At 43.8% G+C, this 27,777-nt stretch overlaps 1 protein-coding gene across 2 annotated transcripts; it reads right to left on the reverse strand.

Annotated features, from left to right (window-relative positions):
- Nucleotides 1–1,936: 1,936 nt before the first annotated feature.
- Nucleotides 1,937–27,176, reverse strand: LOC116945629 (patatin-like phospholipase domain-containing protein 2). 2 transcript variants are annotated; one of them, XR_004403354.2, is made up of 10 exons: nucleotides 26,864–27,175; nucleotides 18,213–18,445; nucleotides 17,161–17,226; nucleotides 12,772–12,981; nucleotides 11,951–12,011; nucleotides 11,155–11,424; nucleotides 10,320–10,452; nucleotides 8,463–8,585; nucleotides 7,668–7,787; nucleotides 5,546–5,672 (listed from the first exon to the last, which is right to left on the reverse strand). XR_004403354.2 is itself a non-coding variant. In XM_032960130.2 (9 exons), exons 1-9 carry the CDS (start codon nucleotides 27,048–27,050, stop codon nucleotides 5,036–5,038), a joined length of 1,920 nt encoding a protein of 639 aa, XP_032816021.1. In that variant the 5' UTR covers nucleotides 27,051–27,176; the 3' UTR covers nucleotides 1,937–5,035. The 2 variants fall into 2 exon arrangements, 1 of the variants encoding a protein (XP_032816021.1); XM_032960130.2 differs by lacking the exon at nucleotides 7,668–7,787 and having other exon boundaries at nucleotides 1,937–5,672; nucleotides 26,864–27,176.
- Nucleotides 27,177–27,777: the final 601 nt, after the last annotated feature.

A 27,777-nucleotide genomic window follows, 5' to 3' on the forward strand; every position in this document is an offset into this window, starting at 1 on the left:
TCCTTGTAGGCTAGATCACTTCAGTTCATGTTATTGAACTATTACATTTCACTCTGATGTAAATGTCAACAACTAATGTGTTTTACAGTTGTCCAACAATTCTATTTTGCTTGGCAAACTTGTATATCACTTGATTTGGAGCTTTCGTGACTGCAGGAATTACTCTGGTTCTTTCGGTAAAGTCAAGTAGAAAGAAAAAAATCAATTAAATAATAGCATACGACGTTTCGATTGCAACACAAGCAATCATCATCAGGTATAAATGAAAGCGAGAACAAACCTAGTAAACATAGAAATATAATGCAATACAACACAGTCGGCTAACATAACAGTCAACACCCTATCTGGTTGATTACGTTCTTCCAAAGATTGCAAAATTTAAGAGAGACAAAACATAGACACGGAGACACATCGACAAGCAGGGAGAGAGATAACACAGACACACATAGGCACCCAGAGAAACAACGCCTGTGTCGAGGCCTTCGAGAGAGAGGGGTGGTAGAGAAATTAGCATGTCAATGAGAGGTTTGGAGCTTTCGTGATTGTCTCTCTGCTTGTGTGTCGGTCTTTGTGTCTCCGTGTCTGTCTTCTCTCTCAAAATTTCACACGTAACTTCTAATTTAGCAATCTTTGGAAGAACGTAATCAACCAGGCTATGCGTTGTGTGTTGACCGACTGTGCTGCATTGCATTACATTTCCATTTTTTCTAAGTGTTTGATTAAGTGTGTTTTCTCGCTCTGTCCTCATGTCGTTGCTCTATTATTTCCTGCAGTGACGAAAGCTCCAAATCTCTCATTGACATGCTAATTTCTCTACCCCCCCCCCACCCTCTATTTAAGGCCTCGACACAGGCGTTGTTTCTGTGTGCCTATCTCTCTCTGCTTATGTCTGTCCATGTGTCTCCGTGTCCATTGTCTCTCAAATTGTGCAATCTTTGGAAGAGCGTAATCAACCAGGTAGGGTGTTGACTGTCATGTTAGCCGACTGGTGTATTGCATTATATTTCTAAGTTTAGGTTTCTCTTTCATTTGTACCTGATGATTGCTTGTGTTGCAATCGAAACGTCGTATGCTATTATTTAATTGATTTTCTTTATACGTGACTTTACCGAAGGAACCAAAGTTGTACATCACTTGTTTCGGGCATTTCACTCGGTTCTGGACCTATGGACAGAACATGTGATTATTTTTGTCAGCCTCAGCAACTTAAGCAGCGGTGATATTACAGTACTCGTGCTATTGAAGGACAGCTTCATATGCCGGAAGCACGACTAATGTACAGTATGTAGTATTTCGTAGCGTACGTCGCCAACCGTGAAAACCGGAGGCGATGTAGAAATGTTTCTACGGAATCTAAAGGTACTTTGTGAAGTTGGTGTCCACCAGTGGCGCAGTTGGTTCATACCCAACACCGATTCATAATAAAGGTTCCTGGAGTTCGATTCCTGACCGCAGATGACATCAGTTGAGTGATGCACCGTATACAAGTTGGTCATGGACTTACCCCTTCAACCCGAACTGGTCAGCGTTTCAGTATGGGGGGGGGGGACGGACCCCAGATCACCAACAATGCACGGGTGGCACATCAAGCCGTGGACTGAATTTTTTTTAACCATGAATCATTGTGAATTAAAATGTTACACCTATACGGTTCACATTCATTCGTCAATCACGATATTTTATGTGAATTTCCATTACATTGTAGACGATGTAAATGGAACTGATTTTCATTTGCATTGCGTTTCACTTTGTATTGTTTGTTATAAAGTTCTTACCCGCCCCTACTGGCCATCTGTGAAAAAGAGCTTCATAGCTCTTCCGATTCCTAAAGTAAAACATTCCGATTCATTACCTTATCGAGACGTTCATCATAACACCCATTCAATCCACCAAAATAAACCAGCAGAGTACCAAACAATAAAATCCACAAACGTCGTGTGTTATACGTATTTATTAATGACATTTAATATTATAGTGCACGCATTTACGTGTTCATACGTTAAAGTGAAATCGAAACCAAGGAGGTAACTTATTGAAATGAACGTGAAAATAGGTTAAACTTAACAGGAACGTCTTTAAACGCGTGTGAATAGAGCAACATTGAAAACGAGAGGCATACGCCTGGCAGTGACACGTGCAGTCAGCTCAACCCCACCACCCCAGGGAATTAACTGAAAGTTGAGCAATTGTTGGGCAGCAATCAAATGAGAAATTAAACATTCAACTCCAAAGTGACACTTAACTGGTTTGCTTCGTGGGAAGCTTATTAAATTCCACACAATGCCCTTATTACGCGATATATCATATCGTATGCCTTTAATAAAAAGGTCATAGTAATCTAATTAAAATTATATTTTAAATCTCGACTTAAAGCTTTCGTGACTGCAGGAATACATTCTATGTGTCTTTCGATAAAGCCACAAGCAATCGTCTTCACCTGAAGACGATTGCTTGTGTTGCGATCGAAACGTGATATATTTTTTTATAATTTTTCTATATAAGTGGCTTTACCGAAAGAGCCAAAGAATATTATATTTTAATCTTGATTAAATAATGTTTTCCAGTGGGGAAAAGACGTAACTTTACTTTTTATGCACTACTTAAATTGTTTGCATGGTACATAAGTGTGGCACAATCTCATATATAAACACATTTTCTACAGTGGAACAACTGAATGCCATCGAACATTTGTAGCAGATTGGTCTTAAATTATAAGCCACGCTTCAACCACAACATACGCATGAGCAAATGAATTCATTCTCATTTGAAACACGTCGCAATGTTAAACGGTTAAACATTACACTGAGATACGGTAAAGGTCAAGTTTTCTACATTTCAAATCAATGTATAACATGAACAGTTTTCGGATTTTTTTGTTGAGTTTCCGAGGCCAGTGTAATGTTTCTGCAGATAGTTAAATTACTGAGATACGGAACTTTGGACTGCACTATATTTGACCCACATGTTCCATTGCCCCATGCTAGCTGTGGTAGTGATCAACTTAAACTCTTAAGATATATTTTATTGTGCATTATTCTGAGTTGGTACATTGGCACAGCAGCAAAGCAGTGGTGGCCTGATCTTCTAATCCAAAGAAATATTGTAATAGCGAAATGGCCATCAAAAATACAACTGCACATACATTACATTTCTTTGGTTATAGAGTTTAGCAGCAGAATTATGAAAATGTTTCCATTTATAAGTCGACTTTATGGTACAATTCCAATCTTTTTTGTCCCAATGATCCATTCGAGAAAACTACATCTGACCACATTGCATGCGCTCATGCACCATTACAAGATTACGCTACGTTCGCAACATCCCACAGTCGTGCGCTCCATTGAGCCGCGATTTAAAACCGCATGCGCACAAAGTTCCTCCCCCCCACCCGCCACCAACGCATGTGATCCTCAAACCTATGCTATATTCATGTACCATGCTGTCATTGCTCAAAGTCTGGTAAATGCCATAAAGAGGAAGAGATACAATTGCCCCTAAGTCAGGGCAATAACATTCACCCTCTAAATAGCACCGATTATCTAACATGGCTCACAGAACTACTTTGCTGTCCCACAGCTTAGACCACTGGAGATCAACCAATGCATCCCTGGTGAAAATTACTTGTCAAGATCTGTTTGACACTTGTAATTGACAAATTGAGTGCATGCTTGGCAGTGTACATCTTCAGTGATTTACCCTCCCTTATAATGATGAAAATTTACTTAATTTTACAACACGTTCAATTCAACTTCCAAACACAAAGCTTTGACTTTTACGTGAAAACACCTTGCAAGGTTGCCATTAAAACTTGCGCTATAACCTCGAGTCCTTCCCATAGCAGAGCCGACTGTTTACTCTGAAAACTCAAAGGGGCTGCTAACCAACCAAACATGTCCAAACACCACACGAGACGGTCCTCGTTTTAAAATGTCATAAATTGTGCGCAGAAAAAAGCCACCAAATGTGATTATCACGTGCATACCTTTGCATGCCACACACGCAAAACACCCCTTTGGCATAATACATTGTGTGTAAACGCTTGTCTGGGAATTCCATACATAATTTGCAGCATGGTAATTAGTCGAATTATTATACAAACTTGAGTATGCACTGCACAGCTGTGCCCAAAGCACACGAGTGCCATCACGTGTATTTGCATTGATAAACATGTCATAAACGTTCTCCCCATTGACTTGCATTGTTAGGCATGACAAAAACACAAAACACTGGAAGCAATCCACAAGGGCAAAACTACGACAACTACAGCACTTAATACGCATTAACAGAGTGATATCATATTTTAAATTAAAATATCTAGGTTGTATAAACATCAGGTTGGATACAAGTTACCGAGTAATTCAACAAAAAAAGTTATTGTACCTCGACTATACGGTCGAGGGACAAGCACATGGCTGCATGGGTTATTCATGCTCGTAATCTGCACTCACCCAGTAGTGCACCATGACCATAGTCTACAGCCCAGTTATATTAAGGGTAAACTTAAAAGGACAATGTGTATGATGTATAATTGTTTGCCCACCAGTCAGTGTCTTCCAAACCATAAAATCACAGCCAATAAAGATGAACTAATAAGAAAATAGGTAGCTTTTCTTAAAACTAAATAGTTTTTTCCACATTGAAATTTTAACAATTGTGAATACACTTCGCTTATACAGCATAAACTTTGTTAAGTGCAGACACGTACTTTGTCAATGCACATCAGGTGATGCTTATGAGGAAATACTCATTTACTCGACTCGTGGCTCTGCCCCATATCTTATTTTTGAAAAAAATCCAACATCGCACATTATCCTCCGCACAGCCGACGAGACACAAACTCGCCAACCATCGTCCGTAAAACATAAAAAAAAAATCCCCACCCCAAAACTTTAAGTCCAACATTCTAATCACCACGTCAGTTTACAGTAACGCGTTATCACTTAACGTGCTAACGCGCTCGTGTTAAAGCCCGACACCTATTTCTGAGCATTTGCTTTAATCGACGACTCCTCTCCAACTTGGTCCCAGACATTTTCTAGAAGTTAATTGCACCGTAGTCGATCTCGTCCTCGGAAAATCCATCTATGTCACTCTCCACCGCCCCTTCCAGGTAAAACTGGCCACGTGCGGTGGCCAATCCGGGGTCCTCCTCTTGCTCAGTCAGGAACGCCAGCGCCCCCACGCTCGCAGACTCGTCCAGGGACCGGCGGCGACGGAGCCACTTGCCGTGGCGACTTCCCGCCAAGCGGCCCGGCTGCTTGCCGGCCAGCCGCTCCGAGCGTAGTTCAGCCGCCGTCGTCAAGGTGAGCAGCGATGCTGCCGAGGCCGAGCGCGTCACGGTCACCAAGTTGGCAGAGCTGCCGCGCCTACTTTCGCCGCCACAGCAGCAGCTCCCGCAACCGCTGGCGACGCTATCCTGGCGGAAGATCCCGGCGTGGATATTCATGCTGAAACCGAAATTGGCGCTCTCCTCGTACCAGTGATTGAAGGACGGCTCCGTGGAGAGCCGGCGCAGAGACATGCGGTGGCCACCGCCGCCGCCGTTAAAGCTGGAGCCATCCCCACCGGATGTCATCTCCGGTGGATAGATCTCAGACTCGAAGAGCGGCATGTCGTGGTAGAAGGAGTCGGGCAGGGTGAAGCATTTGCGCAGCTCCACGTAACAGCTGAATCTGGTGGCGAGGACACACGGGAGGCGCTGTTAGAGCTGGCCAATAACGACGGCCCCAAAAAACAAAAGATACATGTAATCACATACCGAAGAAGTCTGATTTACATCGATTTTTCTCCGAAAACTCCACTCCTCATGTCTTCCTTTGGCTCATATTCTTGTTAAACTATTATTTTTGAATACACAACCCATAAAACAAATAGCTCTTATTTTGTAAATATGTACCTAGACCATAATTGCTGCGCTGTTTAGAGAGAGTTTAAAGCTTAGTTAATGAAAAAATACTTTTAAGTTATGGACAGATGGGGATTATAACAGCCAAGTAAAACCATTGTCATACATTAATACATCAATATAGTGACATCAGTAAAGCGTTCTGGTCATTTGCCTTAAAGGTCACTTCAAAGTAGTATTTCTCATTAAGGAAACTTGAAACTCGTGTGGTACAAAGGAAAAAAGCACACTTTGGTTTTTTCAGTAAAGTCACGTAGGTAAAATAAAAATTAAAGTAAAAGAAAAGAACTAAATTAAATCACGACGTTTCGGAGGCAACACAAGCTTCCGTCTTCAGGTGGAAGTCACAGGCAAGATATCTTGATGCAGCTATCTTGCTGTGACTGTTCCACCTGAAGATGGAAGCTTGTGTTGCCTCCGAAACATCGTGATTTAATTTAGTTGTTTTCTTTTATTTTAAATTTCATTTTACCTACGTGACTTTACCGAAAAAACCTAAGAGTATGAATTCCTTGCAGTCACGAAAGCTTCAAATCTAGACACAGGCATAGTAACCACAATATGAAAAAATAACTTGCAGCCCTTTGTCAATCTACTGCTTGACAAAAGCCTCTAGACACCTTTCGGTCAATGGAGTTGGTTGACCTTACTTCACCACACTGGGTAGTGCAGGTTGCTGAATGGGGGACCTAGGAATGGTTCGGATATTACAAGGTTAACTATGGCTGCGCATCAAACTCAAATGGCCAGGTTCAAGGTACAGTGCGCACTAACCCAATGCATTACTGGCTCCACCTGAGACTCAAACATGTCTACAAACCGGGACTTAAAATAGTTAACCACGCAGTCAGATAATTCATTTTATATTAATTTGACATTTCAAAATAATAACATCTACAAGGGCAATTTATTTTTTTGGGTTGAGTCTTCATTTAATAGGAAGAGAGGGCAAACAGGTGTGCACTGCAGAATAAAGGTAAAGACTGAAGGCTGAGAACATCAATTATGCATTGCGCCAGTGACGTGTAGGGCTCAACAAAGCATCAGATTATAAAAAAAATGATCACGCGGGGGTATATCTTGTACACCAATCATGAATCGAGCCTGAAAATGTGAACAGTTATATTATCATTGGGCGGAATGCATGATATAAATTCTCCACCCCCTCTTTCATAAACGAGCACTGTAGAACACAAGATAGGTCACAGTTGAATGCAGAGATGACGGCACCACCTTTGAGCAAGAGGTATCCTTGAATAATAGGCATGTAACGATTCAGGACCCAGCAATTCGATGGTTTGTCATGATTCTGAGTCGTAATTTGAATCAAGTTGATACTTTTTTTCTTTTGTATAATTTCTGGGGGGTATTTTCATTCAATTGCACAGGTTTGCCTGCTCCATTCACGTAAACGTAGTTTGTAACATAATAAATGCATATAATTTTCATAAATCCCAAATAACAAGTTCTCAAATGTATATATGAACGCATATGTATGGTCAGCATCAGAACCGATTTTAAACCAACTAAATGATGGATCGTTACATGCCTATGAGAAAAAAAACACAGCAGAAGGGACAAACACAGGAAAGAATGATTTGAGACAATCCACAAGTCAAGATTTCAACCACTCGCTCCAAAATCAACTATCACTACGTCTCATTTTGAGGAGTTTTGGAAACTGGGTCACGTGACCGCTGTGATCCGTACATAGAAAACATAAAAACAAAGGACAGAAAATGTAGCTCTCTGGAATCATTACCCATACAGGTGTGGGGGCATCTCCCACCACTGCTGCTGCACTGTGCAGCACCGCCGAGCGTTCTGTTAGTCTAAGACATCTTTTTGAACGCGGCAGCCCTGAGCAGCTACTGCAACGTTTCTGAAGGGGGTGGGGAAAAGGGGGGGGGGGGGTCGGAAAAATAACAACAACAAATGTTTTGTCCATCAGCTGCACCATAGGGAGCCGTACTCTCATCAGCAAAACCACAGCTGCACAGCTCCGCTGTGACCAGAGAGGTTTTTCGTTCGCCATTTGCTTCTCAAGTTCGCTTCATTTACAATTGAATTGTGCTATTATTGAAGTCTAGACAATGAGCAAAACTATTTTCCATTCTGGAAATCCAGATAGCAGCCAATCTTCAACGTCACCTCGAGGGGACGACCCAACAATTACACGAGCCTACAACTGACAAATGTCTCACGTCCGTCTTGTCATCTCCCATGCTGCGCTCTTTTGCTCTATCGAGGAGGGAGTGGTTATTTTTTTCCATGAGCATGTCAGAGGATTCTTCAGATTTTGAGGAATTGCACAGCAATTAGCCTCCAGAGCCACCCAGCCATCGCCAACTTCAATTAACTTCTCAAATTACAAGCAGTTGCCAATGCGGCAACACGATAAGCATCACTGTACAGTATCGCATTAAATACACCTCTACACGATATATTAAATACGGTAGCAACGTCAAAAGTTCCCTGGTGGCTGGGAGGCTCATCAGGGGGTTTACCCGCCGGAGGTTAGCAAAGCCATAAAAAGCAGGCGGATCCCTTTCCTTACCTGGCAGAGATGTGATTGCTGAAGTGGTTGGAGGCACGGGAGAGGAGGTACTGCGCCAAGCGCTGTGTCTGTTCTCGCATCCAGCGGAAGTCCTCGGGCACATCCGGAAGCCACTCCAGCAGCCTGCGTGGGGGGGGGGGAGGAGGAAGCAGACGTTCAGCGGTCATTCATCCCAGCTCAGCAGGAGGTGGTCGCAGAAGCTGCCCTCACCATTAAGTGATTAGCACGGTTGGCTACGTATGGTGCGAAAGAAGTTCAACATACATACACCCGATGCCGCCACCATTCCTTACCCCGGCTTCAACTCGCTGCCAATTCCTCAAGCGCGGTACTCACATCAGCACAAATTTACGTCTCACGTGCGCCAACACCAATTGACATCTTTCAAAACTATACTCTTTGGTTCTATTCGGTAAAGTCACGTAGGTAAAAAGGAAAATAACAAAAATCACGACGTTTCGGCCACAACACAAGTGGCCTTCATCAGGTGAAGGGACCGTGCTGTCATGAGGACAGCGTTGGAGTGAAAACAGCCAAGCCCAGGTCGCGTCCTTTAAGCTGTGTGTGAGGAAGCAAAACGCTTTGACAAAGGAATTAGCATAAAAATGAGCATGATGTACATAGGAGGTACATGGACCATGATGGACCAGGAGTGGGTGGGGACCATGACGAACCGCTGCTGGTCCGTCATGGTCCCCCACCCGCGCCATGCTCATTTTTATGCTAATTCCTTTGTCAAAGCGTTTTGCTTCCTCCCACACAGCTTAAAAGGACGCGACCTGGGCTAGGCTGTTTTCACTCCAACGCTGTCCTCATGACAGCACGGTCCCTTCACCTGATGAAGGCCACTTGTGTTGTGGCCAAAACGTCGTGATTTTTGTTATTTTCTTTTTTACCTACGTGACTTTACCGAATAGCACCAAAGAGTATGGATCCTTGCAGTCACGAAAGCTTCAAATCTATCTTTCAAAACCCCAACTTCTAAATTGACGAAGAGATTTTTCTCATCCAACAGTACTGAAAATTATCAGCTGGGCTGATGAAAACGCTGTAGGGTAAAAACACAAGTCCCCTTGCAGCACAATACGTTTGCAACTCCCAAGCATTGTATTTTAACCCATTGAAAAAGCTTTCATTTCACAAAGCAGGCAAAAGTTTCTAATTTCTCAGAGTATCTCATTTCCAAAGACATGGAGGTGAGAGGGTATTGTCTGCAGAGGGTAATACGGGAGACGACGTACAGTACCATAAATATTTAATTGATTTACCACATACGCAGGCAATGCAATACCCAGATTTGAGAGTCATCTCTGAGCTGTGGCGGGCAGGCACAGGAAACTTGTGTGTTGGGACCAACACCTGCGCTGACCAGCACAGTGAAGTATGATCAAATAACCTCCACGACCCCACATGGTCATTGGGGTTAATGGATTGACAGAGCCAGTAATTATTAACAGCACTTAGCCGAACAGGCTACAAAGAGAATCTCTGTGTTCTTGTGTATGCGCGTGTGTGCGCGTGTGCACGCTCACACCTGCTGCGGCAGTGTAGTGGTTCACTTTGATCCTGGCCACCAGAGTTCAATTCCCACTCACCGCCTACAGTGATGAACATCGGAACTGGTCCTGGGTATCCCCCTAAATGGACCTTAAGTGAGTACCTGGTTTGGTGTGTAAACATCAGCACTGGGGGGGGGGGGGGGGGGATGTGTGGTTTTGTCCCCCCCCGCCCAACCAACCCCCTCCACCTCTTGTGGTATGCCGGCCTTTATTAAGTGTTCAGAAACAGCACTTACCCCACCAGTCTATATGGCTACATGAGGGACAACTGTCTTTGTTTGGGTGCCGAGAGGTTCACCTGACAGCGAAAGAGATGGCGGACTCGAGTGGCAGGATGTAGGGCATCATCATGAGGGAGGCGAGGCGCACAGGGAGCAGGTTGGACAGCGAGGCGAGAAGCCCGCCCTTCTCCGCACAGGCTTCCAGCAGGGCTGCACAGACCAGACAAGCAACCGTCATGAACATCTCAATCCTCCAGTGGATTCTACTTCGTACAAGGCACCATATATGGCGAGCATAAGAGCCTTTTCACCGTTCATCATGATCATCACGACGTATTATGTTCCACAATCAAGCTCTCCGGTTGGGTGGAAAGATGGCATGACGTGTAATAATTTATTCAGACCACTACGTGCGAGGTCAATATTGGTTGTCATATGGAAACACGGATGTCCACTATAACAATGAACGAACCAGGCAATGGTGGACTATGTGGTCTACGCTTTAAGCTTGTGATGGAAGTCACCCTGGAGGAGATTCTTCATTTCCTACCAGTATAGGAGAAAGCCACACCTGGCAAGCAATGTTCTGATGCGGCTCAACACAGATCAACGTTACCGGGATATTTTGAAACAGGGAGATTATATTTTAGGCCAGTGTTCTCCACAAATTTTCAGGTGGGCCACACTTTCGCCAATAAGATATCAGTGTTAGTGCCACCACACATTTGCAACCACTAGGTTTGACAGCACGATGGAGTATTTTCCCATTTATGTATTGTCGAGGGCCGCACGTCAGGGGCTGCACCAAAGGCCACCAGGGGCCGCCAATGGCCTGCGGGCCTTGCAATAAAGAACACTGTTTTAGGCCGACATCCTCGTCATTGTCCTGGAATTTGAGACGCTGGCGCTCACCCTTGTGGATCTTGGGCGGCAGACTCTCCCAGATGCGGTCCTCCAGCACGCGGCACGACTGCGCGTAGCGCTCCACTGCCATACGGCGCCGCTCCTCCGCCGGGTTCACCTTCACCTCTACGTCCTCCTCCTCGTCGTCCTCGTCTTCCTCGTCGTCCTCGTCATCTTCGTCATCTTCGTCGTCCTCATCGTCATATTCTTCCTGGAGACCGTCGACCTCGCTGCCCTCTCCAAGGCCAGCAGAGGGATAAGGGGCTTTCATCAGCAGATCTGGAGGAGACGGGAAGACAGTATTAACCTCCGAATGAATGTCATTTACGATTGTAACAGTAATCATCTGCACCTCCGATGAGCAAGGTTAGCTTCGTACGGTGCGAAAGAAGTTCAACATACATGCATCATGATTATTAGAGCATCAAATTGCTGTTTCAGTGAACATGTACACAATTTATAATTATTGTCTTTTGCACCCTGATAACTTAAGCAGTCCAAGCTAGGTTAAGCTAAATGTCCTTTGTTGTTTCAGCAATCAACCAGAACAAAAAAATTAACAACTCAGGATTTGTTGATCAGTAAAAGGAATTCACTTAACAGTGGGCCTCACGTAAAATGTGTCTTTCAATTATTACAATAAACCACCTATAAAGAACGGTTAGAAATCCAAAGTGTCTGCAAAAATCAAAGTAATTAAAAACACCATGCCAACTTATGCACTTAAGTATTCAGCTATAGTCATTGGCTTCATGGGGCCTTAGCGAATGTCACGCATCCAAAAGATATTGCAAATGTTACTCACGATTTTCTTTCAGGAACTTTAGTGCATCTCTGTAGCCCTCCTTGCACATTTCTATGAGGATCTGCAAGATAAGAACACATCAGCAACATAGGTAAGGCTCTATGGGACACGGTTCGAATCTAAATTCCTTTAACATGTGCTAACACCATGACGCACATTACTCAGGCTACACTGCACAGCATTATCAAGGAACACCATGGACTCTGACATCATATGAAAGAACAGGTCAATGCGTGCTGAAACCCATGTTCGAACTTGAAGAGACACTATCCAGAGCTACATTACGAGATTAACTGCTTTTAAAAGGTTGTTTTAAATGACAACACAGTTAGCGGTGTTGTCCGATACCCGGGGGGCAAATCGTTTTAAGATGCAGTTGCAAATAGTAACCGAAACAATTTAGGAATATCCACTGGTGCACATGGATTCTGTAATGCTTCCCCCAACATGCGTTTATCTTCATAAGTATTCAATTCGCAGGGTGGAAGCCAATAGGTAGCCGTCAGGGAAAAAAATATTTACATATATGACACATAGTAAATTTTGCTCTGGTTTGTCTCTAGGTTTTGGGTAAACCCTTTGATCAATGTGGCCTACTTTCAATCAGGTAAGTCGCTACTGGCAACATTAATTTATACTAAACTTTGTCAAGAGCTAGAGGGATCCCCTGCTTTACGAGCGGACTGACGAACAGCGCTAATACATAAAACGCTTTTGGATTTAATTGAAAGGCGTTAAAAACACATTATCAGGACAGCAATGGCGTTAACAACGATGACGACGGCAGTGACACAGGGGCGGTGTGCTCTGCGGACCCACACCTTAGGCTCGGGTGGGAAGAGTGCTCGCGACAGGCGGTACAGGTTTCCCAGGTTGAACTGGATGCTGGTGTTGGTGACGCGCAGCTCATGAAAGCTGGAGGAGGGGTCACGTGGACAGATGTCGCTCTCGCCAGAGAAAGGCGACACGGTTATGGTGTTCTTGAGCTCGTAAGTCGGAAGGTTATCCGAGATGCCGCCGTCCACGTAACGCTGCGGCGTAACAGGCAGACATGCGAGTGATCGATCAGAAACGTCCGCGTGGACCTCGTATTGACAAATTACAGTTCGACTGGACAGTATTTGCAAAACTGTACTGGCAATGGTCGCGCCCAATGATCGTTTGACTTGTTGTTTTTGCTCGAATGTGAACGCCACCACGGTGAGCACGTTTGGCTACATACGGTGTGACAGACGTTCAACATACATACCTAAACACCCAGTGTCTACAACGTTAAGATTTATACACTAACTTTGTTTTTTTCCCACCAAGGTCACAGTTTACTCCGAATGTTTATTACCCGCGTCAACAAATAAAATAGACAACAGTGTTGACTTTTCAAAGTCTACAAAAGCTAGGCATAATGGCATTTGATATTCATTTTATTTTCATAATACGATTGAAAGTAAGCATGAGGTCCACAGTGGAAAAACCTTCATAAATTTTACATAATAATGTAGCACACTAATATTGCTTTGCTGCAGAGTAGAGGCCACTACGAAATATATTACTCTACTTATATGGTGTTCTATTACGAGGGAGTGTTAATAATAATGGTGGCGAGGTGTTTTCATGTGTTGATACAGCTGCCCAAAAATGTGTCATGTGGAAGTGAAAATATGAATATTACAGAGCATAATAGCGGTCTAAAATTACAGGAACATTCTGGAATTGCTAAATAATGGGCAGAGGGCAGCGATAGACAATAATAAATAATTGCTCCTTTTTTGTATTAAAGCCTAAAACCGCGCAAACAAGCGACACGGGTAACCCGAGGAGTGCCGTTTCCACAAGAATGTACAAAACAGGATCACATGCCCTGTGGGGGAAGCGATGTCCTGCATGTCGATTTAACGGATTGTCCAGTAATTAAATCAGGACCGCTTTGCAAAAAAAAACTTACCGCGTTGTATTTTACGCAGACCATCAAATAGTTCCGTTTTTGGGAGGAATATTTTTGGAACGTTAACAATTATTGAGGTATTTTCAATGTTTTTAGATAATGTATGTTCATCTTCTTTGGCACCGTACGTAGCCAACCATGTGATAAATGGATGTGTATCGAATGAGTACAAGCCTTTTTTTAATTTATTGTTCGATTTGCACATCTCGTTAATGGAGGCAACAACCTGCCCACAGAAAAGCAATAATCCGATGAGGGCCGAGCTCAGGCTGTCAATGATACGAGCACAACGAAGGTGGTGTATGTATATGTTGAATTGGAGGAGCTGTCAGCCAATGAGAGCAACTTTACTTCTGCCCAGCAACTGCTGATTTTGTCTAGTTGCTGGGGGCTGAGAGCAAGAGACTCCCACCCACACCACCCATCACTCCCTCCCTCCCTTCATTATTGCCCTGTTTATGTGTACATGGAATTACCTATACACTAACACCACACCCTGTTTCGATACAATCTGACTTGCTGCCTTCATAAAAGATGAAATTCGGATTACAGACTTGTTTAATTATGTCTTGTAAAAAGTGTTAAAATGACTCAATATGCACTATTCTGCCAGATCTATGAAACAGAGCTTGGTCGTTAGACTGCTGTGGGGGTTACACTGTGGGCCGCATAGGGCAGTGCAGCAAACTCCATCGTTTTATTGTACTCTTTGCTGCCATTCACAAACCCCCTCTGACCAGCAAAGTGAAGTATGGTCATAAAATGCCCACATCCTGCATGGCATGGAAAGGCCCTCATCCACCAGTGGCTTTAACAAAAGGGGTGCACATTGATAAGTACCAGACGCGTATTACGCCTCGTCAAGTACCATTGAACAAGGTTTGTATATATTTTTTTTACCAACAACTGCATAAAACTGAGCAAAAACTTTTAAAGGCGTTCCTTTCTGGAGACTGCTGAGACTATCTCTGCCACCCCAACTGTGTCCCATGGCGCCTGGCAGGTGGGCAGCCACAAAGCTAATTAGTGCACTCAGGGCCAACAGCCTTTGTTATTATAAACCACAGTGGGTGGGTCGAGTGAGCAGGGGGGACGAATAGGTCGAAGGCAGCTGTTATGCGTGACCTCTGGACTCTGACCACACCCCACACTCAAGAGAGCTTCAAAAAAACAACCCCTAACTGCACGCTGAGTCCTCTCTGGGGCCTAGGTCACATTAACCCGAAGCCAAACTACTCAAACGGAATCCCGAGCATCCGCTTCTAATTCTCTACATTTCCCCATATTATTTTTTTCCCCAACCAAACGCATAATGCCCATGGCATTAATTTCGGTTTGTTTGCTTCGTTGAATTTTGTAACGTTCAGGGAGCGCTTAAACATTCATGAGTGGTTACATGGTGTTGTGGAAATGCTCTAGCTCATACTCGCTAAGGGTTTAAGCAGGCGATATATTTTAATTAGTGCCCTCCTAAGACTATCAGGAATGTTCAGACGAACAAGGATTTCAGAGCTGTAGTTGAAACGTCCGACTTGTTTCTTATTCAGAGCCGCCCCACGCACGTTAATGTGTTTAACAATGTTTTAATTCACGGAATTTAGTGGTAAACACGAATATGGCCTCACCGTCAATCGCATTTGGCATTTCAATGGTAGGGGCCCAACAATAGTGACGGAGTGTCAGCCGTAGAATGGAGGTGTCCAAGAGGACGGCCACCAACGTCAACTCATGTGCAGGTGCTAGGCAGATCGTTAACATTGCAGAACCGTGACAGATGGTGGCTGCTATGGGAAAGCCTTCATCCAGCAGTGTATTGATCATGGCCGATGCTGATAATGACGTGGTGGTGGTGAAACTAACTTTGGCTTCATTTCACAATTACTATAATTATGAGCTCTCATTTAAACCAATTAGCCTACATTTGCCGACGAACAACAGACTTAATCACATCCTGTACTTTAATGGCGTGGGACAGCCTCAATAATGAACAAATATTACTACATACTGGCTGCTGTGTGCATTTTGGGCGGCCAGCTAGGGGGCAATTAACACAATTGTGAAGTAAGAACGCGCTAATTTCCGCCCAACTGAACCCCACTACAAAATAGGGAACAGCAACCGACGTTGATTTGCAGTGGCAGCCCAACGCCCGAGCCTTCAGTTCACATGAGCTGCACATGGGTGCACACGGTGGGTCGCCACCCCAAGACAGAAAGACAAACCCCCCTCCTCACCCAGTTCTTCCACCTGCATCACGCAATTCTGCAAGCTCATCATAAGGAGCCAACAATAAAAGACACTATTAAACCTGATAGACGAGCATGGCGTGTGGCACAATGGCAATAAAGGTTCATAGGTTCTGTGCCTCACTCACAAATTATAAAAAGCCCATGGCTTTTTTTTTTATAGCCGGGGCCATGAGGTGCAGGTCTTTATTGTGTAAATGATCACCAAGAGGCATACTGGGCTTAAATCACCCTTTTCATCCCACCTATGTGGGATGAAAAGGTGCTGTGTAAATATAGAAGCACCAGAGGTGCTGTGTATATATAAAAGTTTATTGAGACAGGAATGTTAGATATTTAAAAGTGTGTGTGCATAGGTGTACGTCTGTCTGTGTAGGAGCGGTAGCTTAGCGGCCTAGCGAGCTGCGCTAAAAAACTCGGCGATCTGAGTTCAATTCCCGCTCATGGTCAACACCAGTGATGATAATTTGAACCGGTCCTGGGCCTCCCCTAGGTCGACTCAGCCTCCAATGTGTCACTGGTGCAATTTGTAAATATTCCCACTGCGGGGGAAAAAGGCGGTTGGGCGTGATATTATCCACCCACACCCTCGTGTTCTGTGTCAGCTTTCAAAGGTGCTCGCTAACAGCACTTGCCCCAACAGTCTGTTAAGGCTATGAGGGAGATCTTTGTCCGTGCAAAGTCCTCGCAAACTGTACTTTCCCTAAATATCCTGTTAAAAGCTATACAGGGGATCTTTATGTTTGTATGTGGTCAACATATGGTGCTACAAACACCCCGTGACCCAAATTCAATTCCTGGCCATCGCTATCAACAGTGACTAAGGGTGTCTGAACCTGTCCTGGACAATTCAGCCTCAAACAAGTAACTAGTACGGTGTGTAAACATCAGTATTGGAGAGACAAAGCCAGCCAGGCATGGCAATAGCCACACCATTCTCTCATGCGCAGTGTTGGTCTTAATAGGTGCTCCCAAACAGCACTTTCCTGAAGAATCTATGTCTGCCTAATTTCTAAACTTACCACGCCTTGGAAAGTCGGGGGGATTAAACCACAGTAGACGGGCACAAACGCGCTGCAGATGAGAGCCTGCAAAAACACGACAAAACCAACAAACTCCATTAGAGATGCCCAAAGCAAGGGTTGGTAAAATCAAATTAGGGTTAGCTCATGAAACAAGTTGAACACTAAATGTAAAACACAATCTATTCACACATTTGTTTATGCTATTGATTAGGGGTAGGGTGTTTATGTGGTGGATGAAAATCTTTTGGAATTCCAGATGACACGTTGGTGGATGGGGCTCATTCGACACCCATTCCTAGGGTCGCGTCGTATGACGGCCGCAGAAAACTGAAATTAAAAACCACTTAATTACATTCAGCAAATTGAAGAAATCTGATGACCCCACTGCTCCGAAGCCAGAAAAGTGTGGCCACAGACGTAAACAACTAAATAAGTCAATTTGAACAGACATAATATCGAACAAAACAGCCACATGGATGAGTCACAATATCCACAACATCGGTCAGTATCCAAACCATTAATTATGGCATTGTCATAAGTGGTCAGTAATAAAGTACCCCCATTTGAGATTATTTTCAAGATGCAAACACATACCTGAATAAATCAATTGGGCTTTTAACGATGCATTGATTCATGGACTAAAATGAATTCTTGCAAAAAATTCACACCCCCTACTTTGAGTGTTCAAATCATTTTTGAATCAGACATGTTGCATGTCGAATGTAATTTGCTCGCGTGTGCTCTGCAATCGATTCTTGAATCAAGTTGATACAATTAATCAAATCGCAAGGGAAGTGAATCGTTAAATGCATAAACAACAATGATAACAGTTAAGGGAAACACCTCGGAGCAATGGACAAACACATACAGCCGTTCATGCGAAATATCTCACCTGAAGCCTTGTTGGTTGACACTGATTAACCAATGTCACCAACACACACCAGCATAATTAAGCATGATCAAACAACTATCGTGACCGAAATGGCGAGAGAAAAGCCATTATCAGCAGTGAATCTACAAAGGGCTTAAACGGACTATTGTTACTTTACCTGTATGACATCGTCCTTGGAGTGGAACTGCGACACGAGGACGTTCTCCCCGTCGGAGACGCGTGTCAGCGACACGCACAGTCGCCCCGTGGCGCGAATGTGGGCATCCTCTGGGAGGTTGCGCACCAGTGACTGGCGCAAGCTCTTAACCAAATTGAAGGACGGGTGCAGCGGGCCCAGTCGCTGCTTGCGCGCCTCCTTGGCGATCTCGATGTAGTCGGCGCAGCACTTGCCTGCAGGACGCGCCGTAGTGTAAGGAGGAAGAGGAAGCGCAGGCAAGGGAAAACAAAGTTACGAAAAATCACACGCATTGATTATGCCACACGTTCTAATATTCGCTCCTCTTCGAAAGTATTTCCTTTGGAGTACATAAGCAGACGATCAGCTGTCTGGTAAAAAGTGTTTTCATACTGGAGTCATTGTTTGCTCTGGATTGTTCCTCCAAAGTATTTGGCAATCGTTTGATTTATTTGGTCAGTTTTCAAAAGGCTAAGTCCCTAAAAAGAAATGCTAGATTTTGAGTCGTATTGAATAATTTCTAAGAGCGTTGTGCTCCCTGTTACAAACGAAAAAGATGGATAGAGCTAATTCATAAACGCTTTCAATCATCTTTGGAAAGCAATAAACAAATAATCAAGCGCAAATCTAATACAAAACCATTGAAGTAAAACACATAGTTGACCCTTCTCCCACACAGGTGCATGTGCATAATGTTAAGAATTAATCAATGTGGCCAGAGGACTCAACAAATTCCAGTGAAATCCTGAATTTTATTATGGGCAACCACCCACCCAAACCAGATTCTCAAGTCTAATAAAGTAAAAAACACTACGTGGCGACAATTTGGACTCTTGCGAATAAGGATGCGTGCATTACAGCCATGCAAGACATGACGGGAGGACTGAATGTACGCGAAAGGACAGATAGTGTCTGCTTATTTAGTTTTTTGCTTATATTCTCCACTAAAATACTTGTTATTAGTTGACATCACTGTACATTTGCAAACAAACTAGGATCAACATCTTAAAATGAAAGCCCTTGCATATAACATCTGGCAGTTTACCAGCATTTGGTTCAAGCAAGCCTGACTCGGCTAATGAGACACCGAATGCCGAACCCAGTCCAGATTGGTTGTTTTTTTTCACCAATTCTGCTAAGTACGCACTCCCAGAAAGCCTTGAGATTGACGTGCAAATCACACTTTTTGTTGCTCTAAGCGGAGAGACAGATACATGAAGGAGAACTATTGTCTGCTGCTTAGTGATAATGATACTAAGGTCACATTTCTGCCTTGTGCTGTCTAGAAATCACGGTTCGCATGTAATTATTACCGCAGTAACTTTTACATCTGATGTTTCATATCATATACAATACTTGTCCACACGCTGCGCAGCCTAACAAGGAAACACACGTACACAACAACAGCATAATGGCAAGCCCGAGAACCTTTAGACAGCAATAAGGTTAGTTGATCTATTGGCTAAATTGCGAGTTCTGCAATGCCTGAGGATAGGGCTCAGCAGTAGTGAGATAACTACCTCGCCTGGTATACAGGGTGGTTGTTGGTTCAATCTCGACGCCTGTATATTTGAAGTTTGCATGTTATTCCCGTGGCCGCGTGTATTTTTCTCCGGGTCGTCGGGTTTTTCACCCAACAACATTTGGAAACATGTTTAGCGTATTTGGCTGCTATAAATTTCCACATGATAAGCCACTTCGTTGAGCTATCATTTAAAGCCAGGTCGTTTCTGAAAAAGCTGCATAGCTCAATGGGACTTACATGGTAAAATAACAACATTGTTATATTCTCAGTTTTTTCGGTAAAGTCACGTTGAAGAGAAACAACAAAATAATAAAATATACATAAAACAATAAAAAATTCTCACGACGTTTCGACCATAACACCTGAAGACGACCGTTTGTGTTATGGTCGAAACGTCGTGAGAATTTTTTATTGTTTTATATATATTATTATTTTGTTGTTTCCCTTCAACGTGACTTTACCGAAAAAACTAAGAATATGAATTACTGCAGTCACGAAAGCTTTAAATCAAAACATTGTTATAGTTCGTGGTTTATGGATGATAAGTGAGAGACAGCCAATTATGTGCATGACCACTAAGAGCTCTTTAGAGATGACATTAATAAATTAAATACTTTACCATCCACGTTGCCAGCGGCAGGTTTAGCACATAGGGAATATGTTCCATGGAACCCGTCTTTGGGCACGTGACTGCGAGATGACAATGCCAACCACTAGGGTAAAAGTTAAGCTGGGAGCAGCCAACACCAAACCATAGCTGCTACATCGCAACTTCATCGTGCTATAGCAGAGTTAGACACACAAGTTAAGTATTGAATATTAAATGGTCATATTACAAAACAAGCTGCAACAGGTTTAATGTGCTCAAAGTTATCATTACCATGCTCGTTTATTGTTTTACTGCGACAATATGACATAACGGGCCATATGACGAGCGACAGCATACATTACGAATTCAGGCGTAGTGAAGAGTTTTTATTATGCAAGTATATATCAACGTACAACACTGTCAAGAGAAGTTTTTTCCAACGGTGTGCTGGGGACAAAGCATAAAATTCTTATTGTCACGGATATTTTTTTTTTACCATAAAACTCTAATTCATGCCAGGTTTACTGACGGGCCAATGGTCCAACAGTAATACAATAAAAACAAAAGGTCCTTATTTTCAGCTCTCATTAAAACTGGATAACGCAAAGCTGAAGAATAGACCATTGCCTCATTAAAATGGCAACACGTCCTCAAATGGCGACTCAACGTAGTTTAAGCCGGTATTCTCTCGGCACATTCCCAACGTGTCATGCCAAAAGCGGTTTCTGCATTAGCTGTGAATGCAGAATGGCCGAGGGGTACAACCTTTGTACAAACATAAAACTACAGAAAAAACCAACACATCCTGGCAGATTATACAGCAATGGAATATTGAGATTCGACTTAAGATTTAAAAACTAATTGTGTTGTGCAATGGTTTGAACTTGCGCAGATATTTTCGTAATAAAAGAAACAGCAAATCAAAGAGTTGTATTAAATCTGCAGCAAAAACATTGACACAAAAATACAAGCCAACCACCAGATGTTGCTTGAAAAGTGCCGAGTGAGAAAGTCAATAGTGCAATACACTGCAATCAGGTGTTGTGAACAAGGCCTCACTAACATCACCTTCTTTGTCCAAAGTCAAATATGGGGGGGAAGCAAGACGTGAAAAAAACCTAGAACTGCATAAAGAGAAAAGAAGCAGTGCCCCATGGTCCTAAATGGAGAGGCAGGTCAGAAACGGAAAGGCTGAGTGTGTTTTTCACTCCTTTACCCAGTCGCATAACTATTGTTTGGAGATATAATCCTTGACATTGCCAGTTGTTTTCAAGAAATGTACCTTCAAGTCTTTGTTACGGTCACCCTTACCCGCCACCCGCTTAACCAGCTGCTGTGACGATGCGCAGTCAAGCCAAAAAAAATCAGTCAGCATGATCTTCAACCTTCCTAGATTTCAAACTTTTCACAGGGCTTTGTGTGGCCATGTGTGTGGTTATACGCCAAATCCTCTGAATGCGGTCAACATTTTTGTTCTCTGAGTGATAAAATCATGTTCTTTCATTAAGTTCCCCCTTTTTTTCTTGCACAACATTTGAACCTTATTTTCTCAAACGCCAGAGAACTGACAAAGCAATTTTTACCATAGTATTCGCAAAATTGTTTCAATATTAATTGTGACATCATGTTTTATTGTAATGGTAAATGCATATATTTTTCCAATTATAAACTTCAGCCTATGATAACATACCATCCAAAATGCAGCCTATCAGATGTCAGAAGCAAGGGCGGGAGTCCAGCCTGGCTAATGCTTGAATGGGTAACCACCATGCACAAACAGATTGTCATAGGGCTGCATAATTACATGGTTGGTAATAAACGGCAGTGCAGCAAAACCATTGTTGTGCTGTAAATCTATGCTCCACGCCATCACCTAGAGTGATGATTAGAGTGATGAAAAATAGCCAAATAACTCTTGTGATGCCTACGGCATTGGGGAGCCTTCATCCAGCAGTGTTTTGACCATAGACTTGTTTATGTACTGCACACGTTGACTTTAATGGTAAGGTGACTTACCTTTGGCCTAGAAAAAAACTCTATAAAGGCCACGCTGTACAAAGCTGCAGGGAATGTTAGCCCTGGCTTGGGCCCCCCCTAAGCATGCGAGCCGGTCTGACTTAGTGTGTCAACAAGTGCAATGTCCTCACGTAACCATGACCTCGCCACTGACCCCGGGTGCTTATGTAACTCCCATCGTTTCCATTGGCTACTCTTTTAAGAAAAACAGACCCACCCTGCGGCACTGATGGAGAGAACATTGGTGCTACATGCGGCACTGAAAACAATCTTCTCTCCATCAACGATGATAAATATAAGAGCGATATAACAGCGTACTTTCAGCTTGGGTGCATTTGGCCTGAGAAAAAAGCATCTGCTGTGTAAATAAGCAATAAGAACACTCCCTACATTTCACGGTTAACACGGACTTATAACAGAAGAAAAATCTATAGTTCACTAACATTTTGGGCAATGATCATTCTTCAGAGTAAATATTCTGACATGTTAGGCTACGATTTATATTAAATTACAAGGCGGTGTTAATGACTAATATGGAGTTGCTTTTTGAACGTGTGTACATCAAATTTAACAGTCCCTTAATTTTACATGCTGTATGGACTAATTTATAGTCATTTAAATAGTGACAATTGAAAGAAAAGACGGTGCAACAGGAAAGAACCACAGCAGAGACTGAGGGGCTATGAGAAAAAAATGATTCACAGTAATTTACCAGGACATGATGAACTGTGGAATACATGTTGGAGATGGCCCAGGAGAGGAGTGGTAAAAGGGGGTCACAGGAAGGCACACGACGTGCAATAAATATAGTGTTCCCAAAGCCAAAGAAAATATCTGCTTTCTAGGCAGCTCTGCCACGCCACTCGACTGCGTGCTCTCATAGGACTTGATAACCCATTTGAAACAATACGCATGCCAAGTTGGCCAGCCTGTGTTATTGTTGGCACTCTAACATTTCCCGTGTTGTGTTATTCACTAGGTTAATATTAACAATCTTAACATGTTCGTCCCTTGAAATATCGCACAGCTTTTCGTGCATGGCTACTTGAGATGGCGGCAGCTTGGAGAGCTCTTCATCCAGCAGTAGAATAACCATGGATGTTGGTAATTATTGTTTATTTAGAGGGCCTGTGTGTTGAAGTTGAATGTATTTATACAGGGCAACTCCATTTTGCGAGAGAACTCACAACAAGGGGGCTTCCTGTTTTTTTGTGCTTCGTGGAAAGTTAAACATTTACCGAATTACATCAGTGTCCTCACAAAGTCACAATAGCCTCAAAACCTCAGTGACATTATCAATATATGCGTGTTAGGTTACACACCAACATATTATGGTAGAGGCCAAGGTATAAACGTTATCAGTTGAACTATGGACATTGCAAACTAACCCCTCCACCACCCACCCACCGAACCATAACCTGGCTTTACCTGTGCACTTAGCTGCCCAAGATTGAAGAGGGGGGGGGGGGGTATCAGCTGCAATCAGTATGAGATAAGCTACTGACCACTGTTGTCCTGTTCCTGAAGAACAGGAGCAAAGCTTAGACTTGAGGTTAATGACGCAACCAAAATAAAACACCTTATGTTGTATTCAAGCACAACTCCATTCAGTGTCTCCACACAAACTAAAATGTGTAGTCCATTGGTTTATTGGGCCTACAAATCAACATACATTCTGCTGTAGTTGTTTTTTAAGCAATTAACCATGCACCGGTTTCAGCCTTCTGGGTCTCATCAGGATACATTCCTAGGTATTGTGTTTTGGGCTGTCCAACGTTCAATCATCATCCAGAAAGAATATTTTAAATGTATTGACAGGCAACTATAATATGACACTCAAGTGATACCGCCGCGAGATAACTGCGGTAGGTTTTGATCATTTCTTGGCATAGTAATGTCACTGTGCTGCCATTATAACATGGCAACGTTAAACGTTTATTTTCTCATTAACGAAGCTTCGAACTCGTGTTGGACATCAGGACAAAGCCTAGGTGCAGTTGTTAAAGTGATATTTGCTTAATGGGTTTTCTCATTCCAAGTGGAAATTGTGCAGCCAATTAGTCTTTAAGATGCAGTGAACGCTATACAAATCCAAATTGATTTGTATAGTACTGTACAGTCCTTTTCATACGATATTTAGTGGGACAATTAGGCATGCTCCATGTTCATAATTTTACTATACTATCGCGCAAATACTAGCTTATACATTCAGATCATAATGTCCTTTAATGGTAAAACAAATTTACCAATGCTTACGCATTAAAGACTAACAATGACAAGGGCTGAACAAAATCGCTAAGTCACGGAAGAGGCATTTCACAATAATTGATAAACTCAACCAAAACCAACAACGGCCTTTGCAGTAGGCTTTGAATGAACCATCAAGTAGACTCAAACATAACGGATTTCAAAATCTCACAATTCTCGGTAATGTCATAAGTTGCAGGCTTTGGCTTTAATTCAATAATTGGACAGGACTATTAATGCCCTATTTTCCAGCTTTAGCACTTCAAAGCTGCCATATATGTGAAGGGCAAAAATAGGTTAATTAAATCTTGACTTAAAGCTTTTGTGACTGCAGGAATTGATATTCTTTGGGTCTTTCAGTAAAGTCAGATTGGTTAAAAGAAAATAGCAAAAAACTACGACGTTGAGATGACGATCGTTTGTGTTGTGATCGAAACGTCCTAGTTTTTTTGCTATTTTCTTTGAACCTATCTACGTGACTTTACCGAAAGATCCAAAGAATAGGTTAATTAAACCTCCTAAGCCCTCCGTAAAGGGAGTCTTGTGAATTAGGCTCCGAGATAAAGGAACAATTAACAAAATGTTAAACAATTATGCAATGTACTGCTGCATAAAGGCACTTCTCAATGCGAGTTTGTGAAATGGAGGGGTCCCAGGAACATTTCAAATATATCAATCGCCACTGATTTAACCATGGCCAGGAACCGATTTAGGGGTCACCATGTTCAGAACGCAATGAGCCAACTATTGCTCCACCACATTCCGCCCAGATAAAGATGAATGGAAACTTGCAGAGAGATATGTCCGTTCCGCCTTAGTTATCTTTTATTTTCTATCTACGGTTGACATGAATGGCGTATTACCTTACATTTCTGTACTAAAATAACCCTCGCAATTCCACGGGGCGTGGGGAGACCCTCATCCAGTAGCGGATTGACGAATGGCGATGTACAAGTATATGTGTTACCGGTACTCTCCACATTATAGGACCCATTTTACCCCATATTTCAAAACAAAAAGTTAGGATTCGCCTTATAAGCCGGGGGGTTGTGTGGACCTTTACTGACATCGGGGACACGTTCGGGCTGCGTCTTACTTCCCGGCTACGTCTTATAATCCGGGGAATGCATGAGGACGCGAGCTTTCTATTTATTGCCAGCCACGTGTTAAAAACGTTAGAATCCAGGGTTAAAATTAGCGAATCCTCCATTCGAAAACCATACAACGCACAAGAGACGTCACTCGTCGCTCCATACGATTGGTCCACGCGCATCACGTGCAGCGACGCCAACCAATTTGTGCGCACCGAAAAGAGCGCGCCAACTTATCCGTATTAAGAAATACAAAATGAAACGCAACCATTTTGTTTACAAAAAAAATATAAGTCACCGACACGAACTTTGAACAAGGAAACGAAACATCATCATCATAACAATAGACGTCTCTGGGAACGGCACGAAACGTCGCCGACGCATGCATTATTTTAGGGTTGCGGTATTCACGAATTAGTTGGGGCTTTTAATTATACTGTCATTTCAAATACAAAAAAGGCTATCATAGAGCCTGGAGGTAACGGGAATGTTGTGGGGAGCTCAAGAGACTGGAGACACCGTGGTGGGGGAGAGGGAGATCCACATATATGCAAAGGATACCAGTTAAGTATGACAAAATATATAGATTTTACCCGTTCTGGTGATAAAACAGGTGCTGAAATGTTCAAACACCAAATAGAAACCTTTTTGCAAAGGAATCAAGTCTGCATTAACCACACGTACTTGTGCTGAACATGCAAACAACACATGTTCTGATAATATATGATGCATTGTCTTTGAAACTGACAGGTCTACACGAGAAACAGCCTCTTTTAGGGCCGAGTCTCAAGTCCGGGAAGAGTTTGGAATAGGGGGGGGGGACTGTGTAATCTGGAGACAGGAGAGCTGACAACCCTTCCAACTAAGCAGGCAGATAAACACCGGGAGAAATCTAGGCAGGAGACCATCATTGTCTTCTAAAAATCAATTCGCCAGTCGACCCACGGGAGCCAACAACGCGTGGCCCGGTCACCGACAAATTCCGAGACCGATGACACTCAAGTGACCCAGCGTGGCGAAAAATTATCCTCGGGGAGGACCGGCGGTGTACAGTGGGATGGCGAAGGGAAGCTTACGAGACGAAGGGGTTAGAGCGAGACCGGCGAGCGGTGCGACAGCATTCGCAGAGGAGCCTGCTGTGTTGGAGGAAGGCCACCTTCCTTACCCAGGCAGACGCCGCACACGATGGAGGCCGCGGCGAGCGCCCCAGCCGAGGAGCCGTAGACGGCGGTGGCGTCGCTGATCAAGGCTGGCGCGTTCTCGGTGAGGCAGCTCGCCACACCCATGTGGTAGATCCCCAGGAAGCCGCAGCCGGCGAACGACAGGTTCCAGCTAGAGTCTAGCGGGAACATGGTGTTAGATTTGACGGTATGCGCGACGTGAGAACGGCAAGTGTTGGATTGTTTAAAGCGCCACAAAGCCACCGGCGAGACAAATGAACAGCGACGCCTCTCCACTCTTCTCTGAATTCCAACCGAGCGCGGGTTGGCCTTAAAGAGATCCGTAGCCGCGCGCCGATTGGTCGGCGGGTCGGGGAGAAGCGCTCCAATTGGCCGGACGCGGGGCAGCCCCACTTCCACCCCCCCCGCCCCGCGTGTTTACTCGAAGAGAGGCACGCCCACCCCGCGACTCGGCGTTTTCATAAAAAAACAACAAAGGCAAAGATCCCCCGTGTCGCCTTAACAGACTGTAGGGGCAAGTGCTGTTAGCGAGGAGCAGCACCTATGAAGGCCGGCACGGCACACGAAGGGGGTGGGTGGCCAGCAACCACGCCCGACCGCCTTTGTCTCCCCAGCGGTTATGTTTACACAACGCCACCAGGTACTCATTTGAGGCTGAGTCGACCTAGGGGGAGGCTCGGGACCGGTTTAAATATTCGACACCGGCGTTGGCCGTGAGCGGGAATCGAACCCGCGTCGGCAGGTTTGTAGCGCGGCGCGCTTACCGCTACACCACCGCTCCCAATAGGGGGTCGCCATAAATGACGTCATACACCTATGGGGGGGGGAGGGGGTCAGACATTTGTGACGATGTGTGACGAGAGGGGGCAGGGGGGATTTAGAAATGTGACGTCACATA

This window comes from Petromyzon marinus, chromosome 24, assembly GCF_048934315.1.
Source record: "Petromyzon marinus isolate PM22_M1 ecotype Great Lakes invasive population chromosome 24, UKy_Petmar_22M1.pri1.0, whole genome shotgun sequence".
In the NCBI taxonomy this organism is placed as follows: Eukaryota; Metazoa; Chordata; class Hyperoartia; order Petromyzontiformes; family Petromyzontidae; genus Petromyzon; species Petromyzon marinus.

Excerpts from the sequence above, each read along its gene's own strand:
- LOC116945629 (XM_032960130.2), bottom strand. The coding sequence starts at position 27,050 with ATGTTCCCGCTAGACTCTAGCTGGAACCTGTCGTTCGCCGGCTGCGGC. Across the intron at positions 12,982-17,160 it reads CCCCGACTTTCCAAGGCGTG|CGTTACGTGGACGGCGGCAT; the intron begins GTAAGTTTAGAA and ends GTTACGCCGCAG. Across the intron at positions 8,586-10,319 it reads GCCATCTCTTTCGCTGTCAG|GCTGCTGGAGTGGCTTCCGG; the intron begins GTGAACCTCTCG and ends CCCCCCACGCAG.